This window comes from Lactuca serriola, chromosome 1 (assembly GCF_051521515.1).
Source record: "Lactuca serriola cultivar US96UC23 chromosome 1, Lser_US96UC23_V15, whole genome shotgun sequence".
Lineage (NCBI taxonomy): Eukaryota > Viridiplantae > Streptophyta > Magnoliopsida > Asterales > Asteraceae > Lactuca > Lactuca serriola.
Window position 1 is genome coordinate 27,446,128 of NC_136408.1, and position 14,418 is coordinate 27,460,545.

General features: G+C 41.8%; 1 protein-coding gene across 1 annotated transcript; it reads left to right on the forward strand.

Annotated features, from left to right (window-relative positions):
- Positions 1-2,942: 2,942 nt before the first annotated feature.
- On the forward strand, positions 2,943-3,404 carry LOC145052770 (uncharacterized). The gene has a single exon (XM_079000656.1). It carries the CDS (start codon positions 2,943-2,945, stop codon positions 3,402-3,404), a length of 462 nt encoding a protein of 153 aa, XP_078856782.1.
- The last annotated feature ends 11,014 nt before the right edge of the window (positions 3,405-14,418 follow it).

A 14,418-nucleotide genomic window follows, 5' to 3' on the forward strand; every position in this document is an offset into this window, starting at 1 on the left:
GTTGTTTTACTCTATATTCACACGGTCAGTGTCCGACTTAAAAACTGCCTTTTGGCAGTTTTTTCCATCTTTCATATGTCGGGAATGGGTTCGTTTTAGGGGGTATCAGAACATATCAGAGCACCATTGGAGAGGAAATTCGAAGGTTTTTGCAAGGATTGTTCGTTAATCATTTGGAAACATTAATTCTTGTTTTTGTAAGTTGTAATTACACTTAATTCCATCTTTTAGACTTGTGATCTTGTTCTAGCCATGTGTGGCTAGAACCCTAGTTTCTCCAATTTCATGTTTTGACTTTTTGGTTGTGAATCAAATCATATGACCTGATGTTTGTGTTTAATTTCTATCTACTGAAACTGTTTTACTTCAATCGAATGTTTGATTCTAATAATGATTCTTATTAGCCATTTGAATTAGGGTTAGGTCATTCAAGTTATTCATTTTTCAAAATCCATAATTGTTTTGTGAATTGAACTAAGTAACAAGCATTAAATTAATTTCTTATGAATGAATTTAATGTAAATCTTTTCACACATTCTTACGCTCCCGAGCTTGTGAAGAGTATTGGGTGTTGTTGAGAACATTCACAATAAGCTTAATGCAATCTTTTAATCTACTTCTAAGAGCTTGTTTGGATTAGGTTAGTAAGGTTAGGATTAATCAAAGAGCTTGTTTTGATTGGTTAATGTGGTGAATGGAAAGTGTTAGAACTTGTTAGCACTTTTAAGTACCAACTTACATAGAATGAAGCAAACGTCTTGTCATCTTTGATTCACATTGCTAGATTGTCATACATGGAGTTGGAGTCCTTACAAAAATCTGAACTTAATTCATTAGTTTAGTTGTTTACTCGTGTTTTAAAATTGGTTTGCTACATCATTATACTCAAAACCCCCTTATTTAATCTTTTGTGACAAATACCTTATGTAGAAAGGTATATACTAATTATCCTGTGTCTCTGTGGATCGACCCTACTTGAATTGTACTATCTTTTAGTGCAATATAGTGGGATTCTTTTGGAGTATATCGTACCCCTATCATTTGTTGGGTTTGACACGCCTAACAAATTGGCGTCGTTGTCGGGGACACGGTGTTACTAATTGTTTATGCCTAGATCTTTTCGTATAGGTACACCATTGCCAATTGACTCGGAGATAGAAAGGACTGCAAAGAAGTTAAGGAAGCAAGCCAAGCTTCGTAAGAGGCAACCGGTTTCCGGTACTTCTTCATCATCTACTCCCCCGGTCATTAACATTTGGGAGGACATACCCCTCTCAAGTGTATCAGCCTCAGAAACAGAAAGCCCATCACTCTCACCACAACTAGCCTTACCCATAAATACCACTCCACCCTCTTCACCTGTTCATAACAGCCTAAACACTTCACCTACAAAAACATCACCCACTTCTCAAGCCATGGCAGACAACCCTGGAGGAAATCAAGGTCCTCCAAACCCACCACCCGAACAAACTCTCCGTCAATGGTCAAGACAAAAGGTTACTCAACAACCCCTTTGCATCACCTACCCAGCCGCCACTAACTTGGAACTAAAATCCGGGCTCATTCACTTACTCCCAACATTTAGGGGCCTGGAACATGAAGATCCTCACAAGTTTCTCATAGAGTTCGATGTAGTATGTGTGGGTATGAAACCACACAATGTCACAGAGGATCAGATCAAGCTTAGGGCATTCCCCTTCGTAGTGCAAGACGCAGCCAAAGACTGGCTTTATGACCTCCCACCGGGGATGGTGACTACTTGGGTAGACCTTGCAAGGTTGTTCTTGGATAAGTACTTTCCCGAAATGAAAGCTTCAGCCCTACGGAGGGAAATTTTCGGAATCAAGCAACACAAAAGAGAAGCTTTCCACACATATTGGGAAAGATTTAAGAAACTTTGTGCCCGTTGTCCAAAGGACGGCATTACCGAGTATCCGCTCCTACAATACTTCAATTGAAGGCATGAACCCAATGGAAAGAAGACTTCTCAATGCTTATAGTGTCGGATCTTTACCCGATAAGACTCCAACCAAAATCCGCAATCTAATCAAGAACATGGCTGAAGATTCCAAACATTCAAGCCATGATGAAGAATGGTACACGTATGCACCCCAAGGCGTAAAGGAAGTTCAAACTCCTCAGATTGAAGCTTAATTGTCCGAGCTTACGAAAGTGGTTATGATGCTAGCCAAAGATAAAGGTGTTCAGCCCACACCCCGCCCATGCGGTATTTGCACTCAAGTGGGGCATCCAACCGATATGTGCCCACAACTTCAAGAGGAAGATTATGAAGACGCAAAAGTCATGGGAGGCTATTCCGGGTCAAATCAGAGAGGTTATGAGCAACCACGAGGTGATCAGAGATGGAACAATAACCAGGGTTGGGGAGGAAATCAACAAGGAAATTATCAGTCAAACCAATCACATCAATACCAACAAAGACCACCATTTCCTCAAAATCAAAAAAGACCACCCTTCCAACCTCAAAATTACCAGCCAGGGCATCAACAACAATCACCTCCACCAGCAGGTTCTTCAAGCATGTCACTAGAAGATATTGTCAAAAGCCTTGCCACAAGCACTCAAAGCTTCCAACAAGAAACCAAGGCAAGCATAAAAAGCTTGGAGCAACAAGTGTCACAAATTGCTCAATCCATGATTAAGATGGAATCACAAGGCAAGCAACCATCTCAAACGGAGAAGAACCCGAAACACAATGCTTGTGCCATTACTCTAGAGGTGGGAAATGCTATGAAGGTCCAAGGATGCCGGATGAAGAAGAGAAAGAGAAGGAGATAGAGGTGGAAGCAGCTATAAAATAAGAGGAAAGGAAAAATACTTCCAAGTCAAATAAGATCATAGAGACAGAGGTAAAAGTCACACCAGCTCCATTTCCTTCAAGGTTAGCAAGCACCAAAAGAGAACGGGAAGACGATGAAATCATGTCCATGTTTCGAAAGGTTGAAATCAATATCCCTCTTTTAGATGCTCTTACACAGATTCCTAGATATGCTAAGTTCCTCAAGGAACTTTGCACATCTAAGAAAAATCTTAAAGGAAATCAAACTGTGAAAGTTGGTGAAAATGTCTCAGCCGTGTTACAAAAGCGGCTACCAAAAAAATGCAAGGACCCGGGTGTTTTCACGGTTCCTTGTAAAATGGGTAACCTTTTTGTACCACGTGTCATGCTTGATCTTGGAGCATCAATTAATGTTTTACCCTATTCAAGTTATAAGACAATGAGAATTGGACCTTTATCAAAAACCGGAGTTATCATTCCACTTGCCGACCGGTCTTTGGTACACCCGAAAGGTGTATTGGAGGACGTGTTAGTACAAGTTAATGAACTTGTATTTCCCGCTGACTTTTATGTTTTGGATATGGATGATGAAAATACCCCATAATCGAACTCCATCCTTTTGGGGAGACCTTTTATGAGTACCGCAAAAACAAAAATAGATGTAGCCAATGGTACTTTGTCAATGGAGTTCGATGGTGAGGTGTTTAACTTTAATATCTTTGAAGCCGTGTGATATCCTAGTGATATTCATTCTTTAAACTTAATAGATGTTATTGATACATGTACTAATGATTGCTTTGAGATGTCAAGCCAAGAGGTGCTAACCACCATCTTGAGCAAACACTTTGAGGAGACAAGGATTAAGAATTTGGCTGACAAGTACATATTGGAGGATGAATTGATTGAAGTAATCAATTCCTTGGAAAAAGCACAACCCATGAGAGTTGAGCCACCCCGCATGAAGCTAAAAAGTTCCAATCCGAAACTTTTCCCTTCCATAGTACAACCACCGATTCTTGAGTTGAAGGCTCTTCCCGACCATCTCAAGTACGCCTATCTTGGAGAGGAAAAGACATTACCGGTGATAATTTCCAACAAGTTGTCTATTGCGGAAGAAGATGAGTTGGTGACCCTGTTGAAGAAGTTTAAGAAAACTATTGGGTGGACAATTGCTGATATAAAAGGGTTGAGCCCTTCTTTATGTATGCATAAGATTCTCATGGAGGAAGATTTCAAACCAACTCGAGAGGCGCAGAGGAGATTGAATCCACCCATGATGGAGGTGGTAAAGAAAGAAATCATGAAGCTTTTGGATGCAGGTATGATCTACCCTATCTCAGACAGTAAATGGGTGAGCCCCGTTCAGGTAGTCCCGAAAAAAGCCAGTGTCACAGTGGTTAATAATTCATAGGAGATTTGGTGCCCACCCGTGTGCAAAATGGGTGGAGGGTTTGTATTGACTATAGAAAGTTGAATGCCTCAATGAGAAAAGACCATTTTCCCTTGCCATTTATTGACCAAATGTTAGAGAGATTGGCGGGTAAATCTCACTACTATTTTTTGGATGGTTTCTCGGGTTTTCATCAAATTCCAGTAGCCCCGGAAGACCAAGAGAAAACCACCTTTACTTGTCCCTTTGGCACATTTGCTTATAGGCGTATGCCTTTTTGTCTATGCAATGCACCCGTGACATTTCAGAGATGCATGATGAGCATTTTCTTTGAATATGTTGAAAACATCATTGAAGTTTTCATGGATGATTTCACAGTCTATGGAAACTCCTTTGATGAATGTTTGAGTAATCTAGCAAAATTTTTGCAAAGATGCATTGACACAGACCTTGTGCTTAACTATGAAAAATGCCATTTCATGGTGGACAAAGGATTGATTTTAGGTCCCAAAAAGGCTTGGAAGTTGACAAATCCAAGATAGATGTTATCAAGAGTCTTCCTTACCCGAAGAATGTTCGGGAAGTTCATTCGTTTCTTGGTCATGCAGGTTTCTATCGGCGGTTCATCAAAGATTTTTCAAAGATTACAATGCCGATGTGTCAACTACTCCAAAAAGATGTTGAATTCGCATTTACTCAGCCATACAAGGATGCCTTTGATCGTTTGAAGGATTTACTCACCTCCGCGCCAATCATCCAACCACCTAATTGGGAGCTTCCATTTGAGATTATGTGTGATGCTAGCAACACGACTGTTGGGGCGGTATTGGGTCAAAAGGTGGATCGAGGACATCATGTCATCTACTATGCATCAAAGACCCTTGATAGTGCACAAGGCAACTATAACACAACGGAGAAAGAGTTGCTTGCTATTGTCTTTGCTCTAGAGAAGTTCCGACAGCACCTCCTTGGAACTAAAGTGATCATATATTCAGACCATGCAGCCATAAAGCACTTACTTACAAAGAAAGATTCGAAGCCGAGGTTAATATGGTGGATGCTGCTTTTGCAAGAGTTTGATATTGAGATCAGAGACAAGACTGGAAAGGAGAATTTAGTTGCGGATCATCTACGCCGCATTGTATCTACCGAAGATGGTATACCAATTTGTGACACATTTCCAGAGGAGCATCTATTTGTATCCAAAGAAGCACCATGGTATGCAGATATCATCAATTTTTTGGTCACAAGTCAATTTCCCCCGGATTCATCCCGTTGGCAAAAAGATAAAATCAAGAAGGAGGCCAAGCGATACATATGGGACGAGCCATACCTTTGGAAGTACTGTGCAAACCAAGTGATCCGAAGGTGTGTTGAGCAGAAAGAGCTACAGTCCATCCTTAATTTTTTCCATTCTTATGCTTGTGGTGGTCACTTTGGACCCCAAAGGACAGCTAGGAAAGTTTTAGATAGCGGACTTTTTTGGCCTTCTATATTTCATGATTCTTATGTGTTTTGTGCACATTGCGAAAAATGCCAAAAATCCGGATCTTTAAGCTCTAGGAATCAAATGCCCCTTACTCCCATTTTAGTGTGTGAGATATTTGATATATGGGGTATTGACTTTATGGGACCATTTCCGCCCTCTTTTGGTTGTTCATACATTTTATTGGCGGTGGACTATGTGTCCAAATGGGTGGAGGCTAAGGCCACCCGTACTAATGATTCCAAAGTTGTGGTAGATTTTCTTAAGGTACAGATTTTCTCACTGTTTGGCACACCAAAGGCGCTCACAAGTGACCGCGGGACCCATTTCTGCAATCGGATGCTCGAAGCTGTTTTGAAGAAGTATGGGGTGACACAAAAAGTCTCAACAACTTATCATCCCCAAACAAATGGACAAGCTGAGATCTCAAATAGGCAACTCAAAAGCATCTTGGAGAAAACGATCAACCCAAACCGCAAAGATTGGAGCATAAGGCTAGATGATGTTTATGGGCATACCGTACTGCCTTTAAAACCCCCATTGGATGTCCCCATATAAGCTAGTGTTTGGAAAAGCGTGCCATCTGCCGGTTGAGCTTGAATATAAAGCTTTTTGGGCTGTAAAGAAATTCAACATGAATGAAGATGAGGTGGGAAACAAAAGGAAGCTAGACATTCAAGAGTTAGAGGAGATTCGGAATGATGCGTACGAAAGCAACATGATTTATAAAGAAAAGACAAAAGCGTACCATGACAAAATGATCTCTCGGAAGACTTTTGTGCAAGGAAAACAGGTGCTTCTTTACCACTCAAGGATCAAGTTAATTTCAGGGAAATTACGATCAAGATGGGTTGGTCCTTTTGTGGTCACAAGGGTATTTGACCATGGTACAGTGGAAATCACGAGCAAACAAACCGGTAAAACATTCAAAGATAATGGTCATAGATTGAAGCCATTTTATGAAGGATTCGAGGTGAAGAATGAGGAGGTTGATGTGTTGGAGAACCCCACGTACTAAGACTGAAGCATACTCGGGGGCAAAGTCGAGCCAACGACTTAAAACAAGGGCAGCTAACCGGGAGGCAACCCGGGGGTATTTTCGTCATTTTTCGTTAAAACATTTCATTCTTTGCATTTTTTTTTATGGTTTCTAATATTCAAAATGTGCTTTGTCATTGTTTTCAAACCAAAAAACAGACCTTGGGATGCAAAAGCATTTCATTTCAAAGAGAGGGAATTTTTAAGTTCAAAAAGTGGGGATTAGCATACAGAGAGCAACACGGGTCGTGCCCCACTTGGCCTGAATTGAACACGGGTCGTGTTCATGAAAAAAGCATCATTTTTCATCCAGAGAGAAACACGGGTCGTGTTGGATTTTGGCCCATATTGAACATGGGCTGTGTTCATAAAAAGTCGACTTTGATCCATATAGAGAGCAACACGGGTCGTGTTGAGTTTTGCCTTATACTCAACACGGGCCGTGTTCGAGCTTCAGTTAACATAAAAACCCCCAACACGGGGCGTGTCAATTTAGCCTGTGGGAACACGGGCCGTGTTCGCACATCAGACCTGGTGGTTTTTAATGAGAAAAATCGGGACTTTGCCTCATTTATCCCCACAGTCACTATATAATAGCCTCTCTCTCCCAACAAAAACCCTAGGTCCGATTTTCATCAAAACCTTTCAATTTCTACAAGATTTTGGCTTACATCTCCAAAAAGGACAAGCTTGGGGAGATTGAAGAAGGTCTTTCACATCAAGAACAACACAATCCCACGCATGATTCGGTAAATTCCTTCCAATTCTTCACTTGTGAGATTTATGTTCTTGCGTCAAATTGCTTGAAATTGTGGTCATATTGGACTTGACTCTCAAATAAAAAATCATTCAAAACCAAATTTCCTGAGAAATTTTGGTGGTTGAATTCGTGTTAACTGGACCCGTCAACAGTTGACCTTTTGACTTATTGACTGGTTGACTTTTAGTTTGTCCCAATTTGACTATGGAAGGTGAACCTTCTAAACGGATCAGACGCACCAAATCATCCGCCCGCCGTACTAGGCATATGTCCCCATCACCTCCACCTAGGTCCCCATCACCACCATCTAGGTCCCCATCACCACCACCCAACCCGGCTCATGGTGGTGTCGTGTGTCTTGGCCTAATTCAAGAAGGCAAATTTGAGTCATTCCTCCAGCGGGGTCATGCCATCCAAAAGTTTGCGCATGTGCCATCTCTTAAAGAATTGCACATTTATAAACAAGTCCAAACCCTATTTCGCAACATAGGATGGCACGGGTTATTGAGGGTCCGCGAACTGAGTTACAAAGTCCCAACAGCTGAGTTTCTATCCTCAGTCTATTTGGACCATGGGATCCTCTACTTCCGTCTCATGAATCAAGACTATGAGATTTCCTTGGATTAAATTAACGCCATTGTTGGGGCCCCAATTGAAAACACATTTGGCCCCACTGACCCAATTCAAGGATACTTTGACTTGACATGGTGGACCCAACTCACCCAATTACACCCATATGTCTCTAGCGCTGCTAAAGCCTCATCACTTATCCATCCCGTGATGAAGGTGGCCCATAGAATCATTGCTTCGCTCGTTGCCCCTAGAGAGGAGCGAAGTACCATCAGCGCACTAGAACTCAAAATCCTCTATGCAATGGCTCATCCCGAGGACAACCTCGTTCCTCATTATGGTCGATTTTTGTGCCACAAAATCCTCCGCCTGAGTACATCCCGATCGGGAAAGATTTATTGCGGGGGTATTTTCAGCATGCTCGCAAAGAGCGCCCAGGTCCGAGCCCCATACCTCGGTCCTCACCAGCCACTGCTGGGTGAGCCTTATCTCACCACTGTTGTCCTTGAGTCCATGCGACTATTCCATTCGGCAGCAGATGGCACACACCACTGGACAGTGGGTCAAAATCATGATCCTAAGCTCCTCATCACACCAGACAATAAAGGCATTCTTGATTTCCGAAACCCCATTCACATGAACGATTGGCAAATCATTCCATACATCTTCCCCCACTCATACTCCACTGAGGTAGATAAGCAAAGTGAAGAAAGCGAGGAAGGCGGTGCTGGCGATGATGAAGAGGAGGAGCCCCACCGTGCTCCTCCCACCAGTGGTGCCAGCTCATCCCATTATGTTGCAACCCCTTCTTATCACCAGCAGTATATGGATGAATTCCAGTTAATCCATACCCGCCTCGACACCTACCAACAAGATATTGCAAGCCTCACTCAGAGTTTCTCTTCCTTCACTACCCAGTACGCTAGGGATCAAGAGCGCCAGTGTAAGTATGAGGAGGACTTTTGGGCTTGGACCCGAAACTCCAATTATTATCCTTATCCTCCTCCTCCTCCTCCACAATAGGTTATTCCGCCCTCTTCAAGCATTGGGGACGATGCTTATCTTTAAGCTTGGGGAGGGGTAGAGTCACATTAGGTTCATGCATCCATGCATCATTATTTATATATAAAAAAATATTATTTCTCCTTTCTTTCATTCTGCATTTATAAAAACCAAAAACAATTTTTATTTTTATTTTTATTTTAAGTTTTTGCATTTCATCAATTGCATGCATTCCCAAAAAAAAATGTACGAGATGATGACACTCTTTACATACAAGTGCTCCATGAAGTGGGAAAACGAAAAATCAAAATGAAAAAAAAAAAATACTGAAGCAACAAGATTGTTACCGGAAGTGTAGAATCAGTTGTCATAGCTAGGGGACCCAAACACCGTAATTCGAGACCCTATCCTTAGATAATAAAAAAAATTTATATTGAAACGTGTTTGGGCGGTAATAACAGCTTTAGGATGATTTGCTTCTAAATGTACAAAAAGAATCTTTATCGACAACTCTGGACCCACAAAACGCGGACCTATTTGTTGACACACGTTACCTCCTTGGTAACAGAGAGCTTACGTATCAGATCCACACAGTCATGAAAGAAGGAAGGGTACAACTATCATATCTTGTACCCAAATTAGAAGTTCAAGTGCCAAAACGAAGAAATCTCAAGATATTCCAAAAATGAAGATTGAAGAATCCAAGTTCAAAACGAAGTACAAATCAAAGTTCAATCAAATCAAAAGCTAATTCAAAGTCAAACCTAGCGAATGAAGAACTGTGTGATATGATACTTGTGGCTCTCGAAAAAGTGAAAGCATAGGAGCTGGGCCCCTTCGGGTGGGCTCACTGTTTCAGCGAAAGCTGATTCGTCGTGACGGGTTCTATCTAGTGAAACTGATTTTACTTCAATCGAATGGTTGATTCTAATAGTGATTCTTATTGGCCATTTGAATTAGGGTTAGGTCATTCAAGTTATTATTTTTTCAAAATCCGTAATTGTTTTGTGAATTGCACTAAGTAACAAGCATTAAATTAATTTCTTATGAATGAATTTAATGTAAATCTTTTCACACATTCTTATGCTCCTGAGCTTGTGAGGAGTATTGGGTGTTGTTGGGAACATTCACAATAAGCTTAATGCAATCTTTTAATCTACTTCTAAGAGCTTGTTTGGATTAGGTTAGTAAGGTTAGGATTAATCAAAGAGCTTGTTTTGATTGATTAATGTGGTGAATGGAAAGTGTTAGAGCTTGTTAGCACTTTTAAGTACCAACTTAGATAGAATGAAACAAATGTCTTGTCATCTTTGATTCACATTGCTAGATTGTCATACATGGAGTTGGTGTCCTTACAAAAATCTGAACTTAATTCATTAGTTTAGTTGTTTACTCATATTTTAAAATTGGTTTGGTACATCATTATACTCAAAACCCCACTTTATTTAATCTTTTGTGACAAATACCTTACGCAAAGAGGTATATACTAATTATCCCGTGTCTCTGTGGATCGACCCTACTTGCCTTGTACTATCTTTTAGTGCAATATAGTGGGATTCTTTTGGAGTATATCGTACCCCTATCATTTGTTGGGTTTGACACGCATAACAAACACACATGTGTGTGTGCAAGACAAACTGATTTTCAGAAAGAAAAATCGAGTTTTAAATTGATTTTCAGAAACAAGTTCTTGAATCTTGAACACATTCCTGCAAAAACCGAGAACTATCTGATTCTCATAAACAAAATCGAAAGGGTTTTTGGAACACATGTCTACAAAATCGAGCTCGAAATTGATTTTCAGAAACAAAAGGTATGTATATGATAAGTGTGTTTGTGTGTTTTTAAAATATGTTTTACCTTTAATATGCGGTTATAAGGCTGCTGGGAGTAGACTGCGGTTTGGAACCGCATTGATGCCATCTGGACCGCAAACACCGCCCCTAGGTGAGGTTTTGGCCGTTGTGTGGCTAGAAAAGACCGCATGCTGTGATTGGTTGCTCCATCTTTTGACCGTTGAACAGTCATTGCGTCCGAAATTATTTATTTATTTATTTATTTTTATCTATTATTATTATTATTATTATTTTTTACTTTACTCTATATATATATATATATATATATATATATATATATTTACCATTTTTTACTCCACATTAAACCAAAATCCTTACACTTTTACTCTCTTTTCCTCTAATTTTTTTGAAAATGTTTTCATCCAAAAGGCCCAGCAAAGAAAAAACACCTGTCAGAAACACCTCAAATAATGGCAAAGTAGAAAAACATCAGACGAGCATATCGACAGTGGTTCAAAACACAGCAGGACATCTGAGTTCGACCACACCACATCAGATGTTCGTGTTCAATTTGATCTGAATGAAGATGAACTTGTTCCAGTTTCACCATCTATTTGTAACAACCCAATTTTCACGTCCAAAAATTTCATTTTTAAATCAATACTTTGGAAACATTTGTAAATAAAACATTGTCTGATCAAACCATTCCACAATCATAAATCGTGTTTGAAAACCAAAATACGAAATCAACTAAATATCAGAGTACAAATCCCAAAACAATCTCGTAAGGCGGAAAACCGTGTATGTGTATGATGTATCGCTATCGCGCCAGCTCCTTCCCCTTCGATGAAGAGGTACCTGAAACCAAAACTGAAAACTGTAAGCACGAAGCTTAGTGAGTTCCCCCAACGTACCACATACCATACAATCATACAACATACAGTACAATCATATAACATTTCATACTTGTCAGGCATTTCTGGGGTGCCGACCTACCCGTGCTGCCATTCTGGGGTGCCGACCACCCTTCGGTTCTAACAACCGAACCTCAGGGACTGTTTCACCCCTACCACTACTACTATCACATATCATAACATAACATACTATCAGACATATATGGGGTGTCTGACTACCCTTCGGTCCTAACAACCGAACTCGGGGACTGTTCCCCTCCTACTACCCTAACACATATCTCAGATCATGCTAGCATATAATCATGACATCACATACTGTCAGACGTATCTGGGGTGTCTAACTACCCTTCAGTCCTAACAACCGAACTCTACTACTATAACACATCAAGCTAGCATATAACATATCAGGTAGTAGCAAAACTAGATGATATCACAAATATAATCATTTAACACACAACTCCTACTGGTAACTCACCTCGAAGTAGCTGCTGATCTGCACGGGAACTGTCTGTCTGCTGTTGCTGCTCCGGAAATCCTCCGACTGCAATTCCCATGAAACACTCAATCAAACACTGCTAACTGTCCTTAGGGTAAAATGACCATTTTACCCCTAACCAAGTCAAAAGTAAAAGTCAAAGTCAACTTCCAGTTGACTTGACTCGCCGAGTTGGATCGCTAACTCGTCGAGTCCCTATCCATTCGATTGTCCTCACTCCCGTCCTTACTCGCCGAGTTAGGCATTGACTCGATGAGTTCTCCTTCCATACAGATATCCAATAGTCCTTCATTCGACTCACCGAGTTGTATGAACAACTCGTCGAGTTCATCTTCATCCGATGAACACTCTGGTCTGTGACTCGCCGAGTTGTATGAACAACTCGTCGAGTCTGTTCTTGAGGCAAGAAGATTGCCTTGGACTCGCCGAGTCAGGGCATTGGCTCGCCGAGTCCCTCCATTACTGAGTCTGGCTTCCGACTCACTGAGTACACTTATAGCTCACTGATCCCACTTGATATAACTCAAAAGGGGAAAATCGGGGACTCGTGACTCGACTCGCCGAGCCCGAAGAACGAATCGCCGAGTCGCATGCATGCAATCACTATATACTCGATTTTGCTTGAATCCAGTGCATTCCATCCTTAGATATGGGTTCTTAGGGCTCGATTAACAAGTAAAGTTTCCAACTTTGAAACTTTACGTGTAGATAAACACCAATGACGGTTTTGAGGCTCAAAACACACTAAAAGAGTAGATCTAGGGCTTTCATGCAATATTGCTCCATAAAGGTAGTAGATCTGGGCTCTTGAAGCTCAAACCTAGCTAGATTCAAAGGCCATTCCACTCAATATGATCTCTATATTACAATCAAGCTAGGAAACAGATAAAGATGGCTAAATGGGGTTTCTAAAAGAAAATCATCATGGCAACAGAAAAGATCCGAAATATACCTCAATGGACTCTGAATTGAGTTCTAGGTCCTTGATCTTCTCCTTCTCCTTGGTCCTTCCTTCTCTTCTTCAAACTTCAAGGAAAAGCACACAAATACTCAAATCACAAAGGGGGAGGGTTAGGGTTTGTTAAAGGATGCTCTGAGGGTGAAGGGGGCGAGCTTGGGGTGCATAAGGGGGTTTAAATAGGGTGCAAACCCTTGAAGTTAAGGTTTCTTCCAGACCGGTGGACTCGCCGAGTCCAGGATATGGACTCGTCGAGTCGCTAACTTAAACGTGCTCGATATCTCGTCCCTACTCGGCGAGTCGGGCCTACAACTCGCCGAGTTCCAGCTAAAAATGCAAAAATACTTAGATTAAAATACATCCCAGGAACCAGGTGCTACAAATTTCCCCCGCTTATTTTAGACTTCGTCCTCGAAGTCTGCCACTCGCTCCTGGAAAAGCTCGGGATAGTGTTCCCTAATCTCTTCCACCAGTTCCCAAGTCCACTCCGAACCCTTCTGGTGCTGCCATTGCACCTTCACTAGCTCCACCCTCTTGTTCCTCAGATCCTTCGACTTCCGGTCGAGGATTGCTACTGGCCACTCAAAGTAATTCAGGCTGTCATCAACCTGAATATCTTCTAAAGGCACCACCGCTGAATCGTCCACTAGGCATTTCCGCAGCTGCGAGACATGGAAGGTGCTGTGGATCTGACTGAGTTCGGTTGGCAGATCCAGCCGGTATGCCACCTTGCCCACCCGGGCTAGAACCCTGAAGGGTCCAATGTACCTAGGGCCCAACTTGCCATGCTTCTTGAATCGGATGACGCCCTTCCATGGCGACACCTTCAGGAGAACTATATCTCCGACCTGGAACTCCAGGTCTGATCGGCATTTGTCGGCATAGCTTTTCTGCCGACTCTGAGCAGTCTGAAGCCTACTCTGCACCTGTTGAATCCTCTCGGTCGTCATGAGGACCACCTCGGTGCTCCCCATAACCCTCTGGCCAACTTCTCCCCAACATATCGGGGTCGTGCACCTTCTCCCGTACAGCATCTCGAAAGGAGGACGGTCAATACTCGCGTGGTAGCTATTGTTGTATGAGAACTCGGCCAAAGGAAGATAAGTATCCCAGCTACCACCGAAGTCTAACACACATGACCGCAACATATCTTCCAGAGTCTGGATGGTCCGCTCACTCTAACCATCTGTCTGCGGGTGAAAAGCGGT

Excerpts from the sequence above, each read along its gene's own strand:
- LOC145052770 (XM_079000656.1), top strand. The coding sequence starts at position 2,943 with ATGTCCATGTTTCGAAAGGTTGAAATCAATATCCCTCTTTTAGATGCT.